The following is a 26,421-nucleotide window of genomic DNA, read 5'->3' as shown; positions in this document are numbered from 1 at the left end:
TCAGCTTCTTCCTTAGATGTCTGATCGCAAAAGAGAACGAAATATTTGCTTGTTGAATTAAGACTTTTTACGAAAATCCTTCGATTTGGGCAAGATCAAACCTCTAGCTTTGGACATAATCAAATCTTCCATCTTAATTTGGGTGTGATTATTTGATTTGATTTAAAAATGTGCCAATATGGTTCTAACCATTCTTTTTATAGATTTGATATCCAAATGCTATAATCTATTTATATCCAAATAAAACAACCAATTAGTCTCATTAAAATATAAAGGATTTGATATAATATTAATGCAATTAAATGACCTATCAAATTCCCCCACACTTAAACCATTGCTTGTACTCAAGCATTATTTTAAAAATTCTTTTCTTCTAAGATTTCAAAAATATATTGAATTTCAACTAAGACTCAACAATTTCAACTAAACTTCATCAATCGACATGAATGAACTAGTTTCAATAAATAATCAGATTCAAGATGCATCAAGATCCAATACCCTCTCATTTGGATTCACTCCATACACTCAGTGTTTAAGGGTAACAAAGTCACTCAAATCAATCACAGAAGGATAATTACCATATGCTTGTAAAGAAATCACACCTCCACCACTAAGCATTGAATTAAACACATACATCCAAAGGTCTTTAATAGGTTGTAATGAGGCTTTAGGTAGGGTATGGAAAAACAAGGAAACTGGGGTAAAATGAAACCAAAGAATGAGTTGAATCACAATAATATGTCATAATCAAAATTTTTTTTTTTTTAATATTTTTTTTCAGGTTCTCAAAATCTTATAGAAGCCATAAAGAAAAATGGCAAAATAGTATGCACTGGAAAAATAAAGTATTTCGCTCAATGATATTATTTTCCAAACAACTGATTCTTCTTCTTCCTTTTTTTTTTTTTTTTTTTTTTTTCGGAGCAACTGATTCTTTTCACTTTTTTTTTCTTCTCTAAATGCAGCCACACCAAATTTTTATTTTTTTTTGGTGATGCACTTTAAGTAAAAGATGCATTAAGTTTGACAGTACTTGCCTTTCCTTCTCACTATTAATTGATATTGCATATCAGTAACTCAACCATCCTTCGATTTAGGTTCAATAGAATGAAAAGAACAAAAAAAGTTAATGAGATTTATACAGTGGTATATTATCAAAAGAAAAGGTCAAGGCTCAAAGTGGGCTCCTAGAGGTAATAATCAAGGATAGGCTATCAAAAGAAAGCTAAAAAGTGGTAAATCCTAGGTGCCCTTGTCATTTGTATGCATTTAATCCAATTATGTGATTTCAGCATGCAAAACTAAACAAGTTCTAGAAGTATCCAACCATAAAAGATTATCACTCAATCAAGAAAATCAAAGCAAAACTAATGATATATGCTCTTAGGCTCAAAATCTCACAAAAATTGTTTGTATATATGAATCTTTAGCATTTTTTCCTCTAAATCAGAAATTAAAACAATCTTTCATTAGCATGTGATTTCAAAGAATTTAATTGATCATGATTCATCAAAATTGAATTCAACCTGTAAATATTGGTCATGAATTCCATTGAACTCATAGAAAATGAAACATCATTAAAAAGAATTTCAGAAAATTTCACCTACAAAAAGTATAAATATGTGATCCCTTCCCCCACACTTAAATTTAACAATGTCCCCATTGTCATAGAAATAAGAGAATTTAGGAATACTCCCCTCATATATAGAACAGTGGACCTGATTTGAGCAATCAAGCGGAAGGCGGAGAGTTAAAAAATAACTTCATTTAATGTCTTTGGCTAGACCTGGTGCCTTTTCATTCCTTGTATTCTGGAATACCAAGCTCAATTTCAACATTATGCACTTGAAAACCTTCATAAAAAGGTTTTAACCGATGACCATTAACCTTGAAAATTTTATTAGTCTCAAAACTTTGGATTTCAACTGCACCATGAGAGAAGACATTAATAACGACAAAATGTCCTAACCATCTAGAACGCAGTTTTCCTGGAAACAATTTCAATCTAGATTGGTAGAGCAAAACTTTTTGACCAATTGTAAAATTCTTACCTCGCAATTGCTGATCATGGAAAGCCTTTGTTTTATCTTTGTAAATCCTTGAACTCTCATAGGCTTCGTTGCGAATTTCTTCCAACTCTTGTAACTGAAGCTTTCGTTGTTCTCCAACTTTGTCCATTTCCATATTGCATTGTTTTACAGCCCAAAATGCCCTATGCTCCATCTCGACAGAAGATGACAAGCTTTCCCAAACACTAAACGGTAAGGAGACATACCTATAGGTGTTTTGTAGGCTGTCCGATAGGCCCACAATGCATCATTAAGTCTTAAACTCCAATCTTTTCGATTTGGATTTACCGTATTCTCAAGAATGGACTTGACTTCTCGGTTTGACACCTCAGCTTGCCCATTTGTTTGTGGATGGTATGCAGTGGAAACACAATGAGTGACATTATACTTGCGGAACAATGCTTCAATCACTTTATTGCAGAAATGAGTGCCTCTATCACTAATCATTGCCTTGGGTGTGCCAAATTTGACAAAAATCTGTGACTTGACAAAATCCACAACCACTTTAGAATCATTAGTTTGGGTAGCTTTAGCCTCCACCCATTTAGAGACATAATCCACAGCAAGAATTATATAAAAATTACCAAAAGAATTAGGAAAAGGACCCATGAAATCTATACCCCGAGAATAAAAAATTTCACAAATAAGTATAGGGATAAGGGGTAATTGATCTCTATGTCCTAAGTTCCCAGTTTTTTGACAACGCTCACATGATTTACAAAACCTATATGCATCATGAAACAAAGTTGGCCAATATAACCCACATTCTAGAACTTTTCGAGCCGTTCTTTTTGGACCAAAATGTCCACCACAAGCATATGAATGACAAAATTGTAAGATGGATGATATTTCTTGTTGATTGACACATCTGTGAATAATTGAATCCGAACAATGCTTTCAAAGGTAAGGATCGTCCCACACATAATATTTGGCATCACTTTTTATTTTATCTTTTTGAGCTCTAGATAAATCCTTAGGTAGAGTTTTAGTAACTAAATAGTTAACTATATCTGCATACCAGGGAACCTCATTAAGGAAAAAGAGATGTTCATCTGGGAAATTGTCTTGTAGTGAAGATGAGTCTTCACTTGACATCAATCTACTCAAGTGGTCGGCAACTAAATTTTCTGCACCTTTCTTGTCACGTATTTCCAAGTCAAATTCTTGTAACAAGAGTATCCAACGGATCAGCCTCGGTTTTGCTTCTTTCTTTGAAAACAAATATTTCAGAGCTGCATGATCAGAGTAAATAACAATTTTAGTACCCAATAAATAAGAACGGAATTTTTCTAAAGCAAATACAATAGCTAATAGTTCTTTTTCCATTGTTGAATAATTGCATTGTGCACTGTCAAGAGTTCTTGAAGCATAATAAATGACGTGAGACTCTCTTCCAAATTTTTGTCCAAGAACAGCTCCTATTGCATAGTTACTTGCGTCACACATGATTTCAAAAGGGTGGTTCCAATCTGGTGATCTGATGATGGGGGCTGAAGTCAACTTGTCTTTTAAAATGTCAAAAGCTTCCTTGCACGCTTTATCAAAGTCAAATGCTACATCCTTCTGCAATAGTCTGCACAAAGGTTGTGTGATTTTGGAGAAGTTCTTGATAAAGCGACGATAAAATCCTGCATGCCCCAAAAAAGAACGAATCTCCCACACAGTTATAGGATAAGGCAATGATTTTATAATATCAATTTTTGACTTATTAACCCCTATACCTTTTGCAGAAACAATATGTCCAAGAATAAGTCCTTGATCTACCATAAAGTGACATTTTTCATAATTCAAAAAGAGATTAGCTTCTATACATCTCTGCAGCACTTTTGTTAGGTTAGTTAGACATATGTCAAAAGAATCACCATAGACTGTAAAATCATCCATAAACACTTCTATGATGTTCTCAACATACTCAGAAAAAATACCAACCATACATCTCTGGAATGTAGCAGGCGCATTGCAAAGTTCAAATGGCATCCGTCGGTAAGCAAAAGTACCAAAAGGACATGTAAATGTGGTTTTCTCTTGATCCTCTGGTGCAACCAGAACTTGATGAAAACCTGAAAACCCATCCAAACAACAATAATGAGATTTTCCCGCTAAACGTTCAAGCATTTGATCAATAAATGGGAGAGGAAAATGATCCTTCCTAGTTGATGCATTCAATTTACGATAATCTATACAAACTCTCCGTCCGTTCTGGATTCGGGTGGGCACCAACTCACCATTCTCATTTTGAATCACAGTGATACCAGTTTTCTTTGGAACTACCTGAACTGGACTTACCCATTTGCTATCTGAGATTGGATACATCATACATGCATCAAGGAGTTTTAGAATTTCTTTTTTCACTACCTCCATCATAGGTGGGTTCAAACGGCGTTGAGGTTGCCTAGAAGGCTTACAATTTTCTTCAAGCAGGATTTTGTGCATACATGTTGAGGGACTTAAACCTTTTATGTCCGCTATGTTCCATCCCATAGCCTCCTTATATTCTCGAAGCACTCTAAGCAATCTCTCTTCTTCTAATGCATTCAGCTTACTTGAAATAATTACGGGGAGATTTTTATTTTCACCAAAGAATGCATATTTTAAATGATTTGGCAATGTTTTGAGTTCCAACTTGGGGGCCTGCACAATAGAGGGTAAAAGTTGTGTTAGAAATAGGAAGATTAGCAAAAGGAACATCAACCCTCATAGGTCTAAGTGACTCTAATTCAAAAATAGTATTTTGCAATTCATCCTCTATTGCAAACTCTTCTTTTGCAAGCTGCACTTTTTCAAGAGTTAAACCATTACTAAGTGCAATTTTTAACTTGTCTTCATCACAAAAATTAAATATTTTTTGAGCTAGAGTGTCAATGGCATCAAAAGCATAAACAGCATATACATCATTAGGATATCTCATGGAAGCATAGATATTAAATTTAATGATCTCGCCATCAAACTCCATTGTTAATGTTCCATCATGCACATCGATTTTAGTTCTAGCAGTTTTCAAGAAAGGTCTCCCCAATAAAATCAAACTTGAATTAGGAGAATAGTCTTCTTCCATATCAACTACATAAAAATCTGCAGGAAAAACTAATCCATTTACTTGAACTAAAACATCTTCTAACACTCCTTCAGGATAAACATTTGATCTATCAGCCAATTGAATTATTACGTCAGTATTCTTCAAAGGTCCAACATTCAAAGATTTATAAACTGATAAAGGCATAACATTAATAGAAGCAACCAAATCACACATAGCCTTCTCAACTTTCACATTACCTATTTTACAAGGAATGACAAACATACATGGGTCTTTGCACTTTGAAGGTAATTTCTTTTGTAACACAGCTGAGACATTCTCCCCCACACTTATTTTCTCATTGCCTTGCAACTTTCTCTTATTAGTACATAATTCCTTAAGAAATTTAGCATAGCGAGGAATTTGTTTGATAGCATCAATTAAAGGAATATTTACCTCAACTTTGCGAAATGTCTCAAGAATTTCTTTTTCCTCTTCAAGTTTTTTTGATTGAGAAAGTCTTGTTGGAAAAGGAGGGGGTGTTACCTTTGGGCTTACATGTTGTACAGGAGATGTTACTTCTTTTTCTTTCTCCTCTCTTAAATTTGAATGACGAGCAATAGGTCCTTCTAACTCTTTGCCACTTCTCAATGTCATGGCACTCACATTTTGCTTTGGATTGATAATTGTTTGTGAGGGCAATTTTCCTTGATTCTCAAGCTTACTTACTGAAGATGCGAGTTGACTGATTTGACCCTCCAAGTTCTGAATACTTGCTCTTGTATCCTGTTGGAATTGATGAGAACTAAGAGCAAGAGATTCAACTAATTGTTCAAGAGACTTACCTTGCTTAGGAGCTTGTTGATATTGTTGATCGGACTGCCTAGGCTGATATTGTTGTTGGAAATTATTAGCTCTAGGCCCATAACTCAGATTTGGGTGATCCTTCCATCCTGAATTGTATGTGTTTGAGTATGGATCATATCTTCTTTGTGGTGGACCTGGGAATCCTCCAACAATATTGGCATGTTCATGAGTCTCATCTTGAAGTGTTGGGCATGTATCTGTGGCATGATTTGTTTTGAAGCAAATACCACAAGCCTTCACTTGTTGGATATTTCCTACAACCAATTTTTCCACAAGAGAAGTTAGATTATCCAAACGTTGGTCAATGGAAGAGACACTTACCTCATTAACTTTTCTTGGTGGATCATCCCGTCTAGTCCCAAATTGTTGTGTGTTGGCAGCCATATTAGAAATTAAATTTCTTGCCTCAGTAGGGGTTTTATGTACCAACACACCTCCACTAGCAGCATCAATCATATTCCTTATCCATGTTAGATAACCCTTCATAAAAATATTGAATTAGAAGTTGGTCAGAAATTTGATGTTGGGGACAACTATCACACAATTGCTTAAATCTTTCCCAATACTCATGAAGAGTTTCTCCATGATATTGTCTGATCCCACATATATCTTTCCTTATAGTAGCAGCCCGCGAGGCAGGAAAAAACTTTTCAAGAAACTGCCTTTTCATCTCAATTCAGGTGGTTTTTGAACCACAAGGTAAGTAATATAACCAATCTTTAACTTTTTCAGATAAAGAAAATGGAAAAGCTTGTAACTTGATTTGTTCATCAGTTGCACCATGTGGCCTCATTGTGGAGCACACCACATGGAACTCCTTGAGATGTTTATGAGGATCTTCACCTGCAAGACCACGAAGTGGGGAGTAAATGAATCAAACCAGATTTTAATTCAAAAGCAACCTCAATATTTGGATATTCAATACATAATGGTTGTTGGTTCAAATCTGGCATGGCTAAATCTTTTAAGGTCCTCTCATTAATATTATTAGCATCCATGATTTCTTCTTCAAACCCAAATAATCCAATTAAATCAATACTAGAAGATGAAGAAGATGATACTCCCTGAAAATGTTGTTTGGTTTCCTTCCTCAATCTATGGGCTGTTTTCTCAATCTCATGATCAAATTGAAGTTCACATGTACGAGTGGATCGAGGCATAAAACAAACAACCAAGAGATTAAGGGAAAAAAAATAATAAAATAAAGCAAAAGGAATAAATCTAAAAAAACCAATCCCCAGCAACGGCGCCAAAATTTGATGGGTGTCGAATGCACCAAAGATAATCCTTCTCTCAACTGAATTTGTATTAGTAGTGAGTAGGGTCGAATCCACAGAGATTGGTGAAGATTTATCCCTTGATAAAAATTGGGGGATTTTGAATCAACAAATTAAATAAAAATAAACGAATGCAGTAGTTAACAAGAAAATCAGAATAATAAAACTTTCAATCAAGATTTAACTTCAGTATTGATTCTCTCAATTGATCATTGACATAAAAAATAAAAACTTTAATTTCGGGTAGATTGGTTATGGTCATTGAGGATCAGTCCTCTAACAACCAATCTTTCCCTACTTTATCAATAACCTTCGGATCCGTCCTTTGAGTTATTCCCTAATTAATAAACATAACCTTTGGATCTGTCCTTTGAGTTATGTCTATTAATCGAATAAAAAAATTGAAAGACCCAATCCCTAGTCAATAAACCCGGAAAAACCTTGTTTATTTAAACTAGGATATACATTCTCATAGCAAACTCTCCAGGGCATTGATTACCCATTCGAGGATGCTATTTGTCACTTATATAAGAATAATAAATGATTATTCTAATTGACTAGGTATTGTATTAATCATAAAACAACATGCCTCTTGTCTAAGGATTAATACAATAAAATAATAAACATTGAAAACGCATAAATACCTGAGACTTAAAGAAAACTAATAATCCAAACTTCCATTAATCTTGATCGAAAGATTGGAATTAGCTAGACATGGAAAAGAAAAACAAAGAAATGAAAATAGAAAACATTGTGCCGTTCTTCCTCAGAACTGTGGCTTCCTCTTGTTGTAGCGTGAGTGTCTCCTTCAATCTCTGAAAATGCGTTCCTTCTTATAGAGGATTCTTGCCAATTCTGTTATTTCCATCGTTTGCTTTGGCAATGCAATTCTTCCCAATTCAGTTGTTTCCTTTCTTCATCTTTGCCAATACAATAGTTTCCAATTTAGTCACTTTCCAATTCAGCTTCTTCCTTTAGATGTCTGATCGCAAGAGAGAACGAAATATTTGCTTGTTGAATTAAGACTTTTTACGAAAATCCTTCTGATTTGGGCAAGATCAAACCTCTAGCTTTGGACATAATCAAATCTTCCATCTTAATTTGGGTGTGATTCTTTGATTTGATTTAAAAATGTGCCAATATGGTTCTAACCATTCTTTTTATAGATTTGATGTCCAAATGCTATAATCTGTTTATGTCCAAATAAAACAACCAATTAGTCTCATTAAAATATAAAGGATTTGATATAATATTAATGCAATTAAATGACCAAAAAACAAGATTTCAAGGAGGAGCCTAAGAGGAGCCTTCCCACGTACCAAGAGAGTCCCAACAGAAGAATAGGGTTAAAGCCCCGAAGATCTACATAAATAGAACCCAAAATGACCAAAAAACCAGATTTTCTCGGGCTTATAATCCTTTGGTCGACTGACTGGTAGACTGGCCCAATCGACCAAGCAAGGACAGCAACTTGGGGGAGGGAATTGGAGGCCGATATCAACTCGAATTCACTTGGGTTTTCTCCTACAAGTCAATCAACAAGTCTAGGTCAGAGAATTACCTTAAAATAATGTCCGGGAGTGCATTAGGTCCACCAACTAAGCTTACCTTCTTCAGGCTGCATATTCAAAACAATCACTGGCAATGCTTCCAAGTATGGAGCACCATCAACAATATCCATGGGTTTCAGGTCAAACACCATGTCTTCTACAGAGAGGGCCCATAGAGACATTTCCTTCACTTCGGGACATTGGGTCTACCATAAGGGAAAGGTCTTACATGACTTCCTAAAGCTTTCAAAGATAGTAACACTGAAATCAAGGTCCAACATCAAGGTCTAGTATCAAACAAGTCTTTCTTCACCCAAAACAAATAGGGTGTCCTAACTAGGTTTGGGCTAGATTTCACACCATATTACTTAGTCCACCGTCCAAGCTCATAGCCAAAGCACATCCTCCTCCCTGATCCAAAGGTCAAGAGCTCAAAATCATGTTCCTTTACATCAATTGCTTTTCCAATGCCCCTCATGGTGGAATTTCTCTAGTGTTTCCGAAAGTGTTGGTCCTTCCCTATAGTCCATTGGCTAACTTGTGCTCTAGCTCCTACTCTAATATTATAAAAGGTAACATTGCAATCTTCTTGAGCTTGGTGAGGTGTTAGCTGTGGTAGATGGGGATGTCTTTCTCTTCAACCTCTCTCTCTCTCAACTATCCAATCCAACTTTTTTGTAGCTCTTTGAAGCTTTCTTGGTTTTTTAGAAGCAGAGAGAAAGAAAGCCCACTCCACTGAGACACGAGCTCCCATTGCTAGCTGCTACTAGTTCTTGAAAGATCCAATCAAAGAACAAATAGCACACATTGTTATTGCGTATAAGTTCATCACTAGAAGTGGGTGAATAGAAAGAGAAAAATTCCCATTGGACTTATAACATTATGCCTTTAAGAAGAGTTGGGATCTTCTATACGTCGGGGTAGAGGATTGTGCTCCCCTAATATTGATGGGCAGAGGTGGGTCTCACCCATAAACATGTGGATCTGAACTTAGGAATGTGTGGCAATCATATGCCTGGATCTCAACTTGTAAGAGAGAAAGATTGAGTGGGACAAATGTCAAAAAATATCCAGCCTTGCATGGGGGCATAGTGTACCACATCAAGAAGAAATATGCTACCAGAATGTACCATAGAAGAAAACTAATCACGCATCCAATTAGAACCTTAAATATCATGAAGTAATCCCGTTGTCTTCTGCGCGATAGTAAATAGATTGTTTCAAAAATATCTTTTGGGTTTTATAATTATTATTGGCAACATTTCGTACGATGAACTTATTAGGAAGTTCAACTATAGAAACTAGTTCTCCCTTTTTCCCGATGTGGGTTCTACAATACATCCACAATTCAAATATATTCTAAGCTCTGCAGTTGCATTGAGTGAATCAAGTTTTGATGATCTATATTCTAATTTTAATAAAACAGAAAAATAAAAACTAAATCTTATGGATAGGGGTGGATCAATGACTTAACATTGGGAGGTGCCGAAAAATTATTACAATTTCTTTTTTCTTTTTCCGGTTGAAAGCAAATCTATTGGAAAGAATGGAAAGAGAACACAATCACAAGCATCAACAAGCCATAGAGTGATAGAAGGCCAATCTGTCTTACTTGCAAAAGGACAAGGTCTACCTAGATAAAGAATCAACAATGCCATTGGATTCTCTAGAAACATATGAAACTGAGCAACACGAAGAATACTAAAGAAAAGCCTTACAATATTCCACAACAGTCACCACCTCAGGGGCATATTACATATAGACCCTCTATATTTGCAATCAATTACATCTATTACCCCTAGAAAAAAATCAATTACAAATGTCCCTTAACTGCTTCAGCAGAGTTGTCCACTTATAGCTTTTAATTCTTAATAGTAAGGGGCTCTGTAATTGATTTTTTCCCCTGGGGGTAGTAGATATAATTGATTGCAAATGCTGAGATTTACCAATCGAAGACAATCATACTCAAAAATAACATCCTTCGGACTCACGACACTAGTTACTATCATCCCAAGGCCGAGCAAATCAGTACCCACTTGCTTTCCCAAGTCTGAGCATTGAACACATTTGGCCAAAAGAAGAAGTATTGAACACATTGGCTATTCTGGTAATGAGGCCGAGTTGGGAAATAAATTGACTTAATGAAATTGGTCCAATAACTATTAGGATTTTCCCAAAGCCTCCAGCCCCTCCTTTACAAGTAAAGCTTGATTATGCAAATGAGGCTCTCAAAAGCTCAACCCACCTTGTTCCTTAGATTTACACAATCTTGTCCATGGGATCCAATGGATTTCATGCCTTCATTGGGCCCACCCAATAAAATTAGATCAATCCTTCCTAATTTTATCAAGCACATCACAAGGGAGAGAGAAATGGACCCGGCATATGTAGATATCGTTGACACAGATAATTTGATAAGGAGTTCATATGTTTCCACCTTTGAACTAACTACGAAGAAAAGGAGGAGGGGAAGGAAAGTTTGCTTAGGAACGGAGAAAGTTGTATGGTATAAAAAGAAGCAAAGGAGGGACTCATGGAGATGTTGAGGAAATAGGGAAGCATGACAGTTTCAACGAAGCCAATTTTCTTTTCACTTTGAATAGGGATATATAAATTGAGGATTAGAACAAATTTGATTATCATAGTCATATTGACACTTCAATTTGATTGTGATTTTATCTAAAATAATCAAAATTAAAAATTATAACAACTTAATTATGAAGTGTTGGTCTTTACCAAATGAACTAACTCTTTAAGATATGATAGAGAAATGTTATGTTCAATCATACAACAACATAGATCAGGCCTCCGAAAATAATCCATCAAGCAGGACACACCTTCGGTGAATTTCACTAGCACTTGCCTTTCTCTCACCTGCACATAGAAGAAATCCAAGAATAAATTGATATTGAAAACCCATAAACATAGAGTATAATGCCATGTCAATAAAAGATTACCTTGCCACTGAGCTAAGATCATCATTAGTTACAATATAACTCATCTCTACTTCAAAAGTTGCATCAGTAGAACTTGTACATGGTTCACCCAGAAAAGGTTCAGTCTCTTGATTATGTTGTGTCGAAGATTGTTCGTAGAACATCTTCAAAGAATCAAGCTCTTTTGCAACTTCCTTCATTGTTGGCCTATCTTCCCTTTTATCCTTTAGGCAGTCTCTTGCAAGTTCAGCGATAGCCAATAATGGTTCTCTCTTCCCATCAATTAATATTCTGTCATCAATAATATTAAAAAGATTCCCATCTTTCATTGAAGATAAAAAATATGACACCAGTGTTGTACACTCCCCAGATTCTTCAAATAAAAGTGGTTTCTTTCCAGTCAAAAGCTCCAACAGAACAACTCCAAAACTATAAACATCACTTTTATCAGTTAGTTGGCCTGTAGAAAGACATTCTGGGTCTAAGTATCCATGAGTCCCTTGAATCTGTGTCATCTTTTGAGTTTCATCCAAAGGAACCAATCTCGAAGCTCCAAAATCAGATACTTTAGCCCTATATTTATCATCCAGTAATATATTTGTAGACTTGACATCTCTATGAAAGATAGGTACTGCATGAGAAGAGTGCAAATAAGCTAGAGCATCGGCCGTTTCTGTAGCAATTCTTAAACGATTACCCCATGAAAGACTAGGTGTTTGATTCTTCCTATGGATATGTTCAGAGAGGGTTCCATTAGAAATGAATTCATAAACCAATAATGGAACTTCAACCTCTAAGCAACAACCCAAAAGCTTCACCACATGCCTATGATTGATTTGAGAGAGGATATCAACCTCATTTATAAACTGTATAATCTGGCCTTTATCCACAATTTTGGATTTCTTAATGGCAACTACTTTGCCACTTGATATGGTACCCTTATAAACTCTACCAAAACCACCTTCACCAATTATTTGACTCTCATGGAAGTTATTAGTTGCCTTCTTTAATGCTTTACTAGAGAAAATTTTGGCAATATATTTTCCCCCTTTCTTTGAAGCAATTTGTTGCTGCAATAACAGACCTCCATTTTGATTGAAGAAGTTTTCTCTTTGTCTACGTTTTCTTTGAATTGCCCAATACAAAACCCAAACAAAGGTAGATAAACCCATGAAACCTGCACCGGTACCTACATGCATAAACAAAAGTAATCTTTAACATTTGAGGATTTATAAACAAATAATTACCCATTTTGGATTGGGATTGAATGCAAGTAATAACAGGTCTTTTTATCGGTTCTGTTTCCTCCTTTGGTATTTTACGATTTCAATCTCTTACGTTTTCCAATTCAAGTCAAAAGTAGATTGAAAAATAAATCCAAGTTTAGTCGATAAATTAGTAAGTCAAAACAGTTGGATGACCTACATGGCTTATCTAATAAAAATATTCCTTCGCAAGGCCTACATGGCTTATCTGATAAAAATATTCCTTCGCAAAGGAGGATTTCATAAGAGAACCATGCAAGAAAATAGAAAAATATTATCAATAAATAAAATTACCTGCAACAATTTTTATCACCAGCATGCGTTTCATGTCTTTAGTACACCCACCATATGCCGTACCATGGTCACGGACATAAAGGAAACCATCGCTTCGGTAGCCTTCTCGACATTGGCAGATATAGCTCCCATAGGTATTATTGCATATGGCATTCGTATCGCAGATATCATGGGATTTACACTCATTTATGTCTTCATCAAAACCATACCACATCACAAGAATGACAAAAAGCTGTTAACTACTGTAACGAAGTCTAGATGCACAACTACAACAACAAACTAATTAGGACTCAAGAAAAGATAAGATACTACTTACCTTGGCATCCTTGATGAGGGAGATAAGGGTTGCCTTCAAAACCATCCTTGCACGTACATTTGTAGCCAGGGGCATTGGTTGAATTAGAGGGATAGCTGTTTGGCCCGCATGTCTTATTGCCAATCGCCCAGTCCAACACAACTGGGATATTTGATCTGTCAAGTTTCTTTCTTGAAATATGTGATGATTCAAAGGTGAAGTTTTTATAATCACCTATGAAGGCAAAGCTGCAAGGGTTAAAAATCCAATTCAATTTGTCGTAGAAAGCTTGACCACCAACAGTCACACCAAAATATTTGAGACCCGAAGGTATTGAGGTCTGGCAACAACCAATTCCAGAGCAAGACCCATTGATCACACTCTTCGAGTTATTACACAATGCTACACATGCGCTATTGATATTTTCGTCGACTCCATCATAATTTGAATCTAAGGAGGCAATAGTGTTGCAACCTATGCCTATGAGGTTATTGCGGGTGTCTGAGAACCTGAATGGTGAATCTGCCACGCTATATATGTCATCGAATGATTCTGTTAGGTTTCTTGTATTATCAAAGCAGTCATAAGCAGCATCTAAGTGACGCAGAACGAAATGAGCTTCCAATAATGAAATCTCAAGAACCTCTGTGACATTTGCATAGTAGGGTTTGAGGGTGCCACTCCGGTCGTCACATGTGATGTCGTAGTTAGGATCACTGAAGCAACCTTCCCTGAGGCCAAAAGGGTAGGGTATGTCTACATCTCCACATTTGCTGTCACAACCCGGCAAGGCTAGTGGTGGAACTGCCGTGGCTATTTCTACTAATGAAAAAAGAAATTGCAACACCACCAGAAGATTCAAAACGATGGCTAAGCTTATGATTTCCATCTGATCTTCTACAGAAATGCTTGCATGTACAAGGTACCAATCCACCACTACTCGGCCAAACTACAAATTACTTCATCTTCTATCAATTAGCTCGAGAAGCGATGTAAGATAAACCAAATTTGTACCTGAATATTTGGTTACATAACCCGCTACTAGTACTTCCTCTGCTGCTAAATCAACAAAAATGAGCAAGGCAATTTCTTAGAACCTTCTTCCCCTTAAAAAAAAACAATTTCCAAGCTCATTTCCATTTTCTTATTCAAAAATTTCTAGATAATTACAATGGAACTTTCATATCTTGAAAAATGTGCATAACCACTCTAATGAGCTTTCATTATCATCCATTATTGTTGGAAAATAAAAGGTTGAATAACTAGTACTAAACACCTTTCATATCATCACTTAGCTTTCCATCTTACTATTGGGGGAAAAAATTGAAAGAAAAAAAAAATCAAAGAACTTCGGTTGCCAAAGGCACCATGGCAATAAAAAGACAGAATAAGCGACAAAGATTCCAACACTTTTATCCTTATTTTTTTACTTCCTATTCTGGTAGAACTAGATTTCCCAAATTGACTCCGGCTCTCACACACAACCATAATTCAAGTGGAGTGAAAGGCAAACTTTAAAGAATCCCGTTATCTGATACGATACAATTAATGCGATGCATAATCGAATGCCTCTCTTTTTCATTTTTTCCCCTCTTCTGAAGGCACATATTGATTGCACCAAAATGTATTGAGAGTATCATAACATACTCAATACAAAATACTAAACCTTGAGATAGAGAAAAACAAGAAGCCAAATAAGAGACTTGGCGTCAGGTCTCTCTAGTTTTCCCCCTTTCACTTCTCCTTTTTCTCTTAGTTTCTTTCTTCTTATTCCCCCGTTTTTTTTTTTTTTTAGTCGGAGGGAGGGGGCCTGATGATTTTGCTTTTATTCTTTCTAAAGGGAGTGGGTTTATGAGACCACAAAAGCACAGTCAAAGGCAGAGCAATTTTTTGAAGTTTCTTCCCGTCCCATTTTCTGAAAATTCTCCTCGAGCCTTCTTCCTATAAGTGAAGTTAGTGCTTAGCCCTCCGATTTGAGAGATTCTTTATGAGAACAAAAGTTATTTTGTTTTGAGTGAAATATTAATACGTGGCCCTTCTTGATATTAAATCCTAGCTTCGCCCTTAAGGCCAACCACCAAATGAATAAGCCAAATGGTCCAATGGTTTGCTTAGTCAAATAGACTGAAAACAATCCATCCTTCTCCGTGATTAAATTGATAATTGAGACTTTAACGTTTCCACATTTATTATCGGAAAACCTGTTTACATCTCTAAGCACATTATCAAATAAAATAATACGATATTTGAAGGGCACCTATGGCCTATGGGCTTGACTCACCACTTTTAATTGAGTTGCGAACGAAAATGATAGGTACCAATCCCATGACCATAAGAAGAGCTTTCTCTCGCTTTCATTGTTCAACATATTCAAATTCTAAGATCCTAGGCTGATTTTTCTTTCATTCTGATTCAGAACCAAATTGACGGGTACCAATCCCATAACCTTAAGAAGAGCTTTCTCTCTCTCGCTTTCATGGTTCAAGTTCAGAATTCATGCCGTCAACCCTCCTGTGATTATCTTTTGCGTTGATTTCAAAAAGTAAAAATTGGTGGTGGCTGTTCTTAGCCCCCTATTTGGGGCATTGACACCTTCAACTCTCTCTAGATCATTCTATTCGTTTGAATTCTTTGTATCTACTTAATTTCCTCTCCATCTAATCACGATCTAAGTTCATCAATTCTTTCCTCCTGTGATCAAATTGTGATTGAATGAGTGTACTGAGAAGAAGAGTTGATTCTGAGTTTGCGATCTGGACTTTTGGAGACTATTGGAAAAGCCACTTTCAATTAGGCTTTGGTAACTTCCTCCCACCCCCCACCCAACCCCCAAAAAAAAAAAAAAAAAGATCTCAATACTTTTCGGTGCAAACATTATATACTACTTAATATCATTGTTTTCATACCAAAATTATATTTTCATGACTATTTTTACCATGACCAAGTGTATTGGCTCCATTCATATCCCAAAAAAAGGGTCTTTTTTACCAAAAAAAAAAAAAGGGTCTTTTTGCTCCATTCGATACGCATCTCCGACATGTCTCCATAATTCCATAAATCACTTAACCATATACGATACTGAATTCTGATATTTTTAAGTTCAAACCTTTACTTACCTTTACCTTTATGGTACACATAATTATTCAATTGTTTGAGTAATTACTGAATTATTCTTCTACATCGAATTTTTCCGAATGATACCAATAATTATGTCAGAGTCCGAATTGGAAAATAAAATTCTTAGCATTATTTGGAATAATTCCCCACCTAATGATGTTAAAATAAATAAATAACAACAACTAGGCACAAAATGTCAAAAAGTGACTCCTTTAGCGCCTAGGTAGCAATATTACGCACAAGGTGGCAGCACCTAGGCAATAAGAGGCCAAAATCTTACATGTTAAAAAAGCATCATAGCACCTAGGGGTCAAGAACCCGCCTAGGCGTGTCACATTCAGTCAACCGGTACCCTATCTGGAATACCCGGAGGAGTGATCCACAGCCCCGAAGATCAAGTTTAGGAACGATCATATCCACTTAACACAATAATATAATCAAAAGCAAGAATAAATCGAATGTTTAACTTTATTAATCAAAATATCAAGATAAGGTTCAAGAATACAATCAGAGTGCGGAAAATGATACCAATCAAATGTAGAGTGAGGTGGAAAATTCACTCCACACACAAGCGGAAGGTAGATCAAAAGCAAATGAAGACTACAACCGATTCCCAAAAATGAAAGGGAAATGGACAACTAAAATCTCAGCGAAACTAATAAACGTCAAAAGAAGGATGGAATAATATCCCATCACTAGCACTCAAGTGCTAAAGCCGAACTACTCCTGATAAGTATCAGTCTCGTACTGATAGTCTTCACCAACGTAATCACCATATCTATCATAGTATGAGTCCTCAACTTGGTCTTCATGATATTGACCATCATAATCAACGGTAGTAGTATTACTTGCAGAGAAGTCTAACAGGAGATATTGCAAAAAGGAGTGAGTTCAAAAGAAATCAGCAAGGCAATTCAATCCATAATAACATAATAATACATGAAAGCAAACCATACAAAATGCAACATGATATGAAACAGACAATGCAAATATGCGTCTAACTCTATGTATGCTGGTCTCTATTGGCAGACATGCTTTAAGTCATAGCACCATACTCCCATGGGTAGGGTCCAAAATCACTCTCTCTCAACCATCTCGGTATCTTGGGTTCTCCTGTTGGCAATGGGTAAGGCATCCCTCACGGACATTCCATGGCTGGGGTTTAGGTCAACACTCTCTCACATCACCGTTTGGTCTGAGTACTGGCACATGTCAGGGTTAAGCCTATCCAAATGCAAGTCTTCTACTTAGTTATATCAACTTAGATCCAGATACCTCCATTCTTCCCATCCCGGGATCCTTTCCGGTATCCTTCACCCTAGAGTCAGCGTATCTTCGTGGTGGCCACCAACTCGGACTACGGACTCATCAACCCTATTGGTCAGTTACATCACGCTAACAGGAAGTTCCCGTTTCCTCTCACGGATCATTTCACCGGTCTTGATTTCAGGGGCCCATGTTCCACATCTGCAATTGTACCAATGAATGGCCTCTCACGGATATTATGCACCGGTATTGATTGTCCACAATGGGATTCATGTCCTCCTCACGGATATTACGCACCGCTATTAAGTATCCACAAATCCACATTGTAACCACAGGTTGCTCGGACTCAATTCCCTTCCGATCGAGTTTGATATAATAGGGACATCCTAGCCAAACACTTCTAGACATGCCCTAGGTATGTCAACCAGTAATCAGGGAAAGTGCCAAGGGGCACCATAGGAAAGCGTCCCATACCACCTCCACTGGTGTCCAATGACAGAAACACCAAAAGGGCATTCCCCATTCCCCAATCACAACCTAGGCAATCACATTGTCATTCAGTCATTCACAAGCATAGCAGATAATACAACATATAATCATTCAGAACTGAAATAACAATTGAACAATAAGAACAAGTAGTATTGCAGTTAAAGAACTACAACAGCAATATAGTTATAAGAAACTAACTACAGCAGTAATATGATCATGTATTCTAAATCAAATACAACTAAACATGCATATTAGGTTATTAGGGATCAACCATCCTTACTTTAAACGAACGTCGAAGAAATTCTGAAGAATAAGGAGGAAGAGGTCCAAGACTAGCAATTAAACCCTAAACAAGCATATAACAATCGTTAAGAATAAGCCCTAGAAGATTAGGAGTCAAACAGGGACAAAACAGGGCAAACTCTGCTGTTAGCAGCCCTTTGGTCGATGCCTTGGTTGATGGGATCGACCAGAGGATCAACCAAGCAGATTCAATACGGACAGAATATACTAATTTGGTCATAACTTCTTCGTTTGAAGTCCAATTGGTCCGAAATTCGAAATGGAGCTTCCTAGAACATATTGGGACTATCTAAGAAGGTCAAAGCATCAATTAAAGGTAAGAATATAGGTTCTTGATTGAGTCCTAAGGATTAGGGTTTCAAAATATAGTCCATGACTCTCATGGAAAGGCTAGGGTGAATAAAGATTCATCCTAGGGAATAAAGAGTACTAACCATGTCAAGAAAAGCTTTGGGGATGACCCAATAATTAATAAAGGAAGTTAGGGTTTTCAAATAAATATCCTCTCATGAAGGTTCCCCTAGATTGGTTCTCAAGATAACCCAAGGTAGGTTCATTAGTAATTCAAAACAAAGAATGCAATTGGGGAGGATTAGAAATAATAGGGTCCCCAATTGGATACACTCTCATGAGGGTTACCCAATTTGGATATTCTCTCATGAGGGTTACCCAAGGGTTTCCTCCCAAATTCAACTATTAAGGTTACTCATTTAGGAAAAAAAGGGATTCATCCAATAATCATGGGGACACAAGGGAAGGTCATGGTAATGGTATGAGACCTTCCCCACAATCATAAAGATAGGTAGGAAAATCATGGAAAGAGTCATCAAGATCTCAGGTAAGATCATAGACATACAACATCAAGAAATAAGAATATAAATCAAGAAACAAGAATATGACCATATGGTTTCAAGAATATAGAGTGAATGTGGGATTCACTCTAAGAAATAAAGAATAGTATTTTAAAATCAAGAAGGTATTGGAAAGGTCTAACAATGAGAGGAAACAATGTAAATAAAGTCAAAGGAAAGAAATTCTAATATCCCACGGGAAGACTAGGGAGAATAAAGATTCACCCTAGGGAATAAAGATAAATAAATCATAATAAAGAAAGTCTTGGGGAGGATCCAATAATTTAGAGGAGGATTAGGTTTTTCTTATTTGGTTACTGCTCATGAGAGTACCCAATTTGGACTCTCACAAATCACCCAAGATAGATGAGGGAAACATCTCCTTAGTATTTCAAAATAAAAAATGGCTTTGGAATTAATAAATGATTAGGGTTTCCTAATTTGGTTACCTCTCATGAGAGTTACCCAAAATCACCTCTCATAGAATAACCCTTACTTTTGCTTTCCAAGGATGGGGAAAGAGGGAATCAATAGAATAATAATGAGGAAGTGATCAAGATCATGGGTAAAGTCAAATTCAAGAATCATTGCCATATGGCTTCAAGAACATAGAGTGAATTGGGGGATTCACTCTAGGGCTAATAGAATTAGAAAAGAGGCCATTACATTAGCGTAATATCTTTCTCATAGACAGGAGATCAGAAGTATAGAAGAAAGAACAAATCAAAGAAGAAACGAATCGATTACTAACCTTTTAGAAGAAGAACCAATGAAGAAACCTGAACAGATGCTTGAGGATCATCCTTGGCTTTGGAGGAGAGGTTTCAGGGCTCCTCCCACGTTCTTCAAAGGCTTAGAACTGATTGTGAGTGAAAATCATGGAATTCCCCCCCTTTAAATAGCATAAGAAGTCCCTAAATTACTAGGATTTCACCAAATTGACCAAACTGCCCCTGTTGGTTGCTTGGTTGCTTGGTTGCCAAGGAAGAGGTTCTAAGGTCCTTTCCACGTTCTCTAGAGACTTAGAAACCTAGTGGGATTGTTTACCACGAAATTCCAAGAATTAAAGCTTTTAAAAACTCTAAAAACAGAATTTTACCAAATTGCCCCTGCTCGGACAACTTGCCCAAAAATAGGGATTTAATGGGCCTAACTTCAATATTTTTGGATGGGCTTCTTTCAACACATCATACTACTTACCTATCATGGAGGGATGTCTTTAAACCAGGTCCAACTAGGCTTTAGGCCCATCAACCAAGTTCTTCTACATCAATGGGCACTTCAACTCCAAATCAAGTAAGGTTTCCATAGGGAACCACTATCATCAATATCCATGGGTTTTGGGATCAAACACCATGTCTTCTATTGAGATGGCCCACAAAGACTTCTTAGGACCTTCCAAGGATAACAAAACGGTACTTAAGGTCCAACTCTAGGTCAAATATTAAATAAGCCCTTCTTCACCCAAAACAGGTAGGGTGTCCAGGCTAGGTTTGGGCTGGATTTTACAAGGCGTCTTGGCCGATGCCTTGATAACAATGGTATTTTCAACACCCCTTCCTTTAAGAAAAAAAATTTAGTTCTTCACTTGATTTCTACAACTAGAGGAATCTCCATGTTTTGCTAGTCACTCTGAATTTTTACTTAGTGAGGTCCATTGCAATATTCTCTCTCTACTCTACGTTTTAGGTATGTGGTGGAACAACTGTTGTCATGATTTGGTGGGGAAAGCATGTTTGGATGCTTAGCTGGGTTTAATTTGCAGTAGGTATTTTGTGGTACTTATGGTGAAAAAATTGTAAGGTTGGAAACCTTAGCGCCACATTGAGGTTGCTCCATTGTGACCTAGTCATAGGTTTATGTTGGGAAAGAGCATCTCCACAAATTGGGATGTAACGCTGTGATATATTATGATTTCTTAGACAACGCACTAGAGGTGCATTATGACTAGTTATGCGAATGTCTAAGTTGACTAACCGGTGTTGAATGGTTTTGTTGTGTTTGCTTGTCTGTCATCTGCTTGGTCATTTAAGGATGTCCTTTGTATCTAGTGAAGGCAAAGGATTTCGGGCTCTCCATAATAAGTTAATGATTCGAAACTGATATGGAGAAAATATAACCGAACTTGGTTCAGACTTGGTTCGACCCTCGACTCCGATCGGGAAAAAAGGAATCGACTCGCTTCCGAGCGAGCCGGGCCCAGGAGATAGCTTGCTGAGGAAGAATACTAACTCAGTCACAAGCACGCCCTAATCCGATGCGATCGGAATAGGTTAATCAACCTAAAGGCGGCTAGCAATATTTGGCGGCTGTCACTCATCGTTATCATATGGATAACTACCATATAACAATCGTATTATCAAAGGAGTCATCTACTAGTCCAACCTAGTAGAGATCTATCGCTCAACGGATCTATCTGTTGAGATCCAACAACTATCCGAAGAAGGCTCAAATACATCCAACGAAGGAGATTCAAAGGTACACTCTATATAAGACATCACCTACCCACAAGGTAGGGACGGACGAAAACACTCAGATGCTTATAATTTGAATCTTATTCTTGTTATTCATTCCTTAGCTCTGTGCTTTAGCAGAGCCGTTTGTGATTAAGTTCATCAACTGACTTAGCCTTCGGAGGTGGACTCCCGATCCCAGCGGTCGGGCCACATCTGAAGTTCGTTTTTGCAAGTCATTCTCAAGAGATCTAAGGGCTTAGCAGATTTTGGACGCATCATTTGGCGCCGTCTGTGGGAAACGTTTCAGAAAGCTATGGTGACTAGATCAGCAGCAGCAGTAGCTACTGCTGCGGCCCAGCAAGAAGCTGGGGTCCAAATTCCCGGAGTGAACAATCTGGATATTCCACAGGGAAGTCGACCCCTTAAAGTAGATGGTGGTCAGGGGGTAATAATCCTCCAGATCCATTCCAGTATCAACTGGATCAACTGAAACTCCAGATGTTGGAGATAAGTCAGGCACTCCGTGTGCTGACCAGACAAGTGGTGATACCACAAGCACCCGATCATCTTGATGCAGAAAGATGTGCATTACAGTGGGATCAAAGACTGATCGATGAGCAGAATGTCGGTCAAAATTTCCGAGAAGGCGACCGATTACGCGAAAGAGAACCTAGGAGAACTAAAGATCTCCCTAGGCGAGACAATCAGTTCAACGGACCGCAAGGAAGTACAACCGATTCAAATACAAGGTTGGTAACAGGAGTACGAACTCACTCACCAACTATCAGACGCGTTGCTCGAGATAATGATCTTGTTCCTCGAGGTAATTATCGTGTCGTTGGAGATCGGTCAGCACATATAGGTTAAGAATTGGCCAATATCAATCAAAAGCTCGGACAATTGGCGAGAGGGAGAATAACCGACGATATCTACTCAGTTATCCGAAAAACTCCATTTGCTGGGCCCATAGCCAGCTATTAGTTTCCTCATAATTTTCGATTGCCGACTTTTTCCACGTTTGATGGTTCGGGAGATCCCACGGCCCACATCAGTTATTATCAGCAGACTATGGCAGTTGTGGGTAATTCTGATGAAGTTCTTTGCAGGGTCTTCGGCTTGTCCTTGACCGGAGCAGCACAAAAGTGGTTCTCGAATCTCCCTTCGGGAAAGATCGAGGATTTTGACGAATTGGCGCGCAAATTCATAGGACGATTCCAGAGTGGAATCCAAATCAAAAAGACCGAGGAGACCTTGTTTACTATTAGACAAGGGAAGTGTGAATCGATTCGGGAATACCTTAAAAGATTCAACAGGGTAACGATGGAGATAGAGAATCTAGATGAACAAGTAGCTAAAACTGCTTTGTTCACTGGACTCACTAACCGACGACTCTTGGAGTTATTACTTCAAGATATGCCTACCACTTATGTTGAACTGGTGCAGAGATGCCAAAAGCAGGCAGAAGTCACCGAGATCCTAGAGGCACGCCAGGGGGACAATAAAGCCTCTACAAAAGAATAGAAGGCTCCTGATAACAAGCAGAAGCCAAAACAGAATGTTCGCGATCGAGTCGGAAAGCCTCATCAAGCGTGGCGGCAAAGATCTCCCAGTAAAAGTGAGTATACTCCACTAAATACTCCTCGGGCTGATATTCTGAATATTATCAAGAAGCAGAATATCTTGAAGTGGCCTCCAAAGCTTCCTACAAAGCCTGGGGAGCAGGATCGAGAAAGGTATTGCCGTTTCCACAAGGATTATAGTCATTATACTAATGATTGCAGACATCTAAAAGCAAATATTGAGAGATTATTATCTCAGGGACATTTGTCCAATTTCGTCAGAAGAAGACCAGAAGAACCGCGAGATGCGGGTAACAAAAGGGACCGTTCGGTTAGCCCAAAACAACCGGCGGAGGCTCCTAAGTCTAAGAAAGGTAAGGAGGTGATCGATGCTACTCGATCACCCATCCTAACAATATTCGGAGGTCCCGAACCTGAGTCACTCCGGAAGCTGAAAGCAAAATCCAAGTTCGTTGGCACCGGAGAGACTCAGAAGCGTAAGAGGCCGAATGGTGAGGGTTCGATCACCTTCGGCGAGGAAGATGAAAGAGGCGTTTGTTTACCTCATGATGATGCCATAGTCATCAAGGTAGAGATTGCATGCCGTGAAGTACATAGGGTGTTGGTTGACATCGGGTCTGCTGCAGACCTTTTATCTTATGAAGCTTATCAAAAGCTTAAAGTGGATGAAGACTTGATGGAGCCGTCATCCACGCATCTGTATGGCTTTGCAGGATCGTCTGCAATAGCGGAAGGATCGGTGCAGTTAGACCTGTCAATTGGAAGCTTCCCCAAGGAGGCTACCGTTCAGGTAAATTTCTTGGTGGTTCGAGAGCTCCCGACTTATAACGTCACCTCGGGAGACCATCCTTATCAAAGCTAGGTGCTATTGTTTCAACGAAGCACCTGAAAATAAAATTCCCGACGGAAATGGGGATCGGTCAAGTTTCATCTGACCTGAGAATTTCTCGGCAATGTTATGTTGCATATTTAAAGGATAAGGAGGGCCCAAGAAAGGTACAGCGTTACCAATTGAGGTACGAGATGATCAGGACGAAGCAGAAATGCAAAGGCCCAAGCCAAGAGAGAAACTGGAACAAATCCAGTTGTATCCCGATAATGAAAAAAGAATTACTTATATCGGGTTTGAGCAGCTGGAAGAATTCAAAGAGGAGTTGAAGTCTTTCCTTCAACAAAATAGTGATGTGTTCGCGTGGTCTGCGGATGACATGCCAGGAATTGATCAGCAAGTTGCAGAGCACAAACTTTGGATAGATCCAAAGGTGAAACCCGTTATTCAGAAGAGGAGAAATATCTCCATAGAAAATTACGAAGCCGTTCGGAGCGAAGTTGAGAAACTAAAGAACTCTGGTTTCATTGAACCTATTGAATGCCCAATCTGGCTGGCCAACGTGGTAATGGTCAAAAAGGCAAATGGCAAATGGAGGATGTGTACAGATTACACAGATCTCAAGAAGACTTGCCCTAAAGATTGTTACCCGTTGCCCAAGATTGATCTATTGATAGATGCAACGGCAGGATATGAAACATTGAGTTTCATGGATGCATACTCAGGATATAACCAGATCCTCATGAATCAGGAGGACGGAAAATTTAAGGCTTTCATGACTGATCGTGAAAGCTTTTATTATAAAGTCATGCCGTTCGGCCTGAAGAATGCAGGGGCTACTTATAAGAGAGCCGTCAACAGAATCTTTAAAGACTTGATCGGGAAGAACGTGGAGGCATATGTTGACGATATGCTGGTAAAAAGCACTGCGAGAACAAAACACATTGAAGATTTAACAGAGGTATTTTTCAGTACTGCGAAAATACCAAATGAAGCTGAATCCGGAGAAGTGTGCCTTCGGAGTTTCGTCAGGAAAATTCTTGGGCTTCATGGTATCACAAAGAGGTATTGACGCTAACCTGGCCAAAATACAAGCTTTCGTAGATATGGAAGCCCCCAAAACTGTTCAGGATGTGCAATGCTTAACGGGGAGAGTAGCTGCGTTGAATCATTTCATCTCACAGTCGGGAGAAAAGTGCCTACCTTCTTTCAAAACACTCAAAGATTTGAGGGGGGCAGTAAGGAGGCAAAGTGGACTGAGGAATGTCAGAAAGCTTTCGAAGACCTAAAGGAGACATTGGGAAGACCACGCTATTGTCCCGACCCGAGAAGGGAGAAGTTTTACAGCTGTATTTTGCAGCATCTCTTTCGGCAGTAAGCGCAGTCCTCGTTTGGGAAAAAGACAAAAAACAGTGGCCAATCTATTATGTTAGCCACGTATTACTCGATGCGGAGACAAGGTATTCTCATATCGAAAAGCAAGCTCTGGCTCTTATGATAGCAGCTAAAAAGCTACGGCCATACTTTCAGGCTCATCCAATTAAGGTATTTACTACTTTTCCCATTTGCAAAGTTTTCCGTAAACTTGATTTGTCTGGAAGAATAGTAGCCTGGTCGGTTGAACTTAGTGAATTCCAAGCAAGCATTAAGCCTCGAACGGCGATTAAAGCTCAAGCATTGGCCGACTTCGTAGTAGAGACTACTGCACCTATGGAGGAAATTGCCGAACCCACTATTCCGACTGTATGGGAGGTATATGTGGATGGTTCGAGTAACAAGCAAGGAGCAGGGGCTGGAATTCTCCTGAAGAGTCCAACAAGATTTATAATTCGATATGCATTAAGATTTGCATTCGAAGCAAGTAACAATGAGGGCGAGTACGAGGCCCTAATAGTTGGACTTAGATTGTCAAAAGCATTGGCGATAGCATATGTGACTATTTTTAGTGACTCACAGCTTATTGT

The 26,421-nt window shown here is 38.1% G+C and overlaps 1 protein-coding gene and 1 pseudogene across 1 annotated transcript; both read right to left on the bottom strand.

The window, feature by feature from the left end:
* Positions 1–26,421, bottom strand: part of LOC149028786 (ATP phosphoribosyltransferase 2, chloroplastic-like) — a 71,848-nt pseudogene that overhangs the window by 6,214 nt on the left and 39,213 nt on the right.
* On the bottom strand, positions 11,537–14,659 carry LOC149028788 (wall-associated receptor kinase 2-like). The gene is made up of 4 exons (XM_089139016.1): positions 13,588–14,659; positions 13,272–13,463; positions 11,734–12,901; positions 11,537–11,650 (listed from the first exon to the last, which is right to left on the bottom strand). The coding sequence occupies exons 1-4, from the start codon at positions 14,453–14,455 to the stop codon at positions 11,647–11,649; spliced, it is 2,232 nt and encodes a 743-aa protein (XP_088995142.1). The 5' UTR covers positions 14,456–14,659; the 3' UTR covers positions 11,537–11,646.

Source organism: Hakea prostrata, chromosome 1 (assembly GCF_041222555.1).
Source record: "Hakea prostrata isolate BN-2017 chromosome 1, UWA_Hpros_2, whole genome shotgun sequence".
NCBI lineage: Eukaryota > Viridiplantae > Streptophyta > Magnoliopsida > Proteales > Proteaceae > Hakea > Hakea prostrata.
The sequence above is the reverse complement of the archived record's forward strand: the minus strand, read 5'-3'. Positions and strand labels throughout refer to the sequence as shown.

What these genes read in the sequence shown, in the direction of transcription:
- LOC149028788 (XM_089139016.1), bottom strand. Translation starts at nt 14,455, where the DNA reads ATGGAAATCATAAGCTTAGCCATCGTTTTGAATCTTCTGGTGGTGTTG. An exon ending in CCCTCATCAAGGATGCCAAG is followed by an intron (nt 13,464 to 13,587) that starts GTAAGTAGTATC and finishes GTTTTGATGAAG; the next exon opens with ACATAAATGAGTGTAAATCC. An exon ending in GGTGATAAAAATTGTTGCAG is followed by an intron (nt 12,902 to 13,271) that starts GTAATTTTATTT and finishes TTATGCATGTAG; the next exon opens with GTACCGGTGCAGGTTTCATG.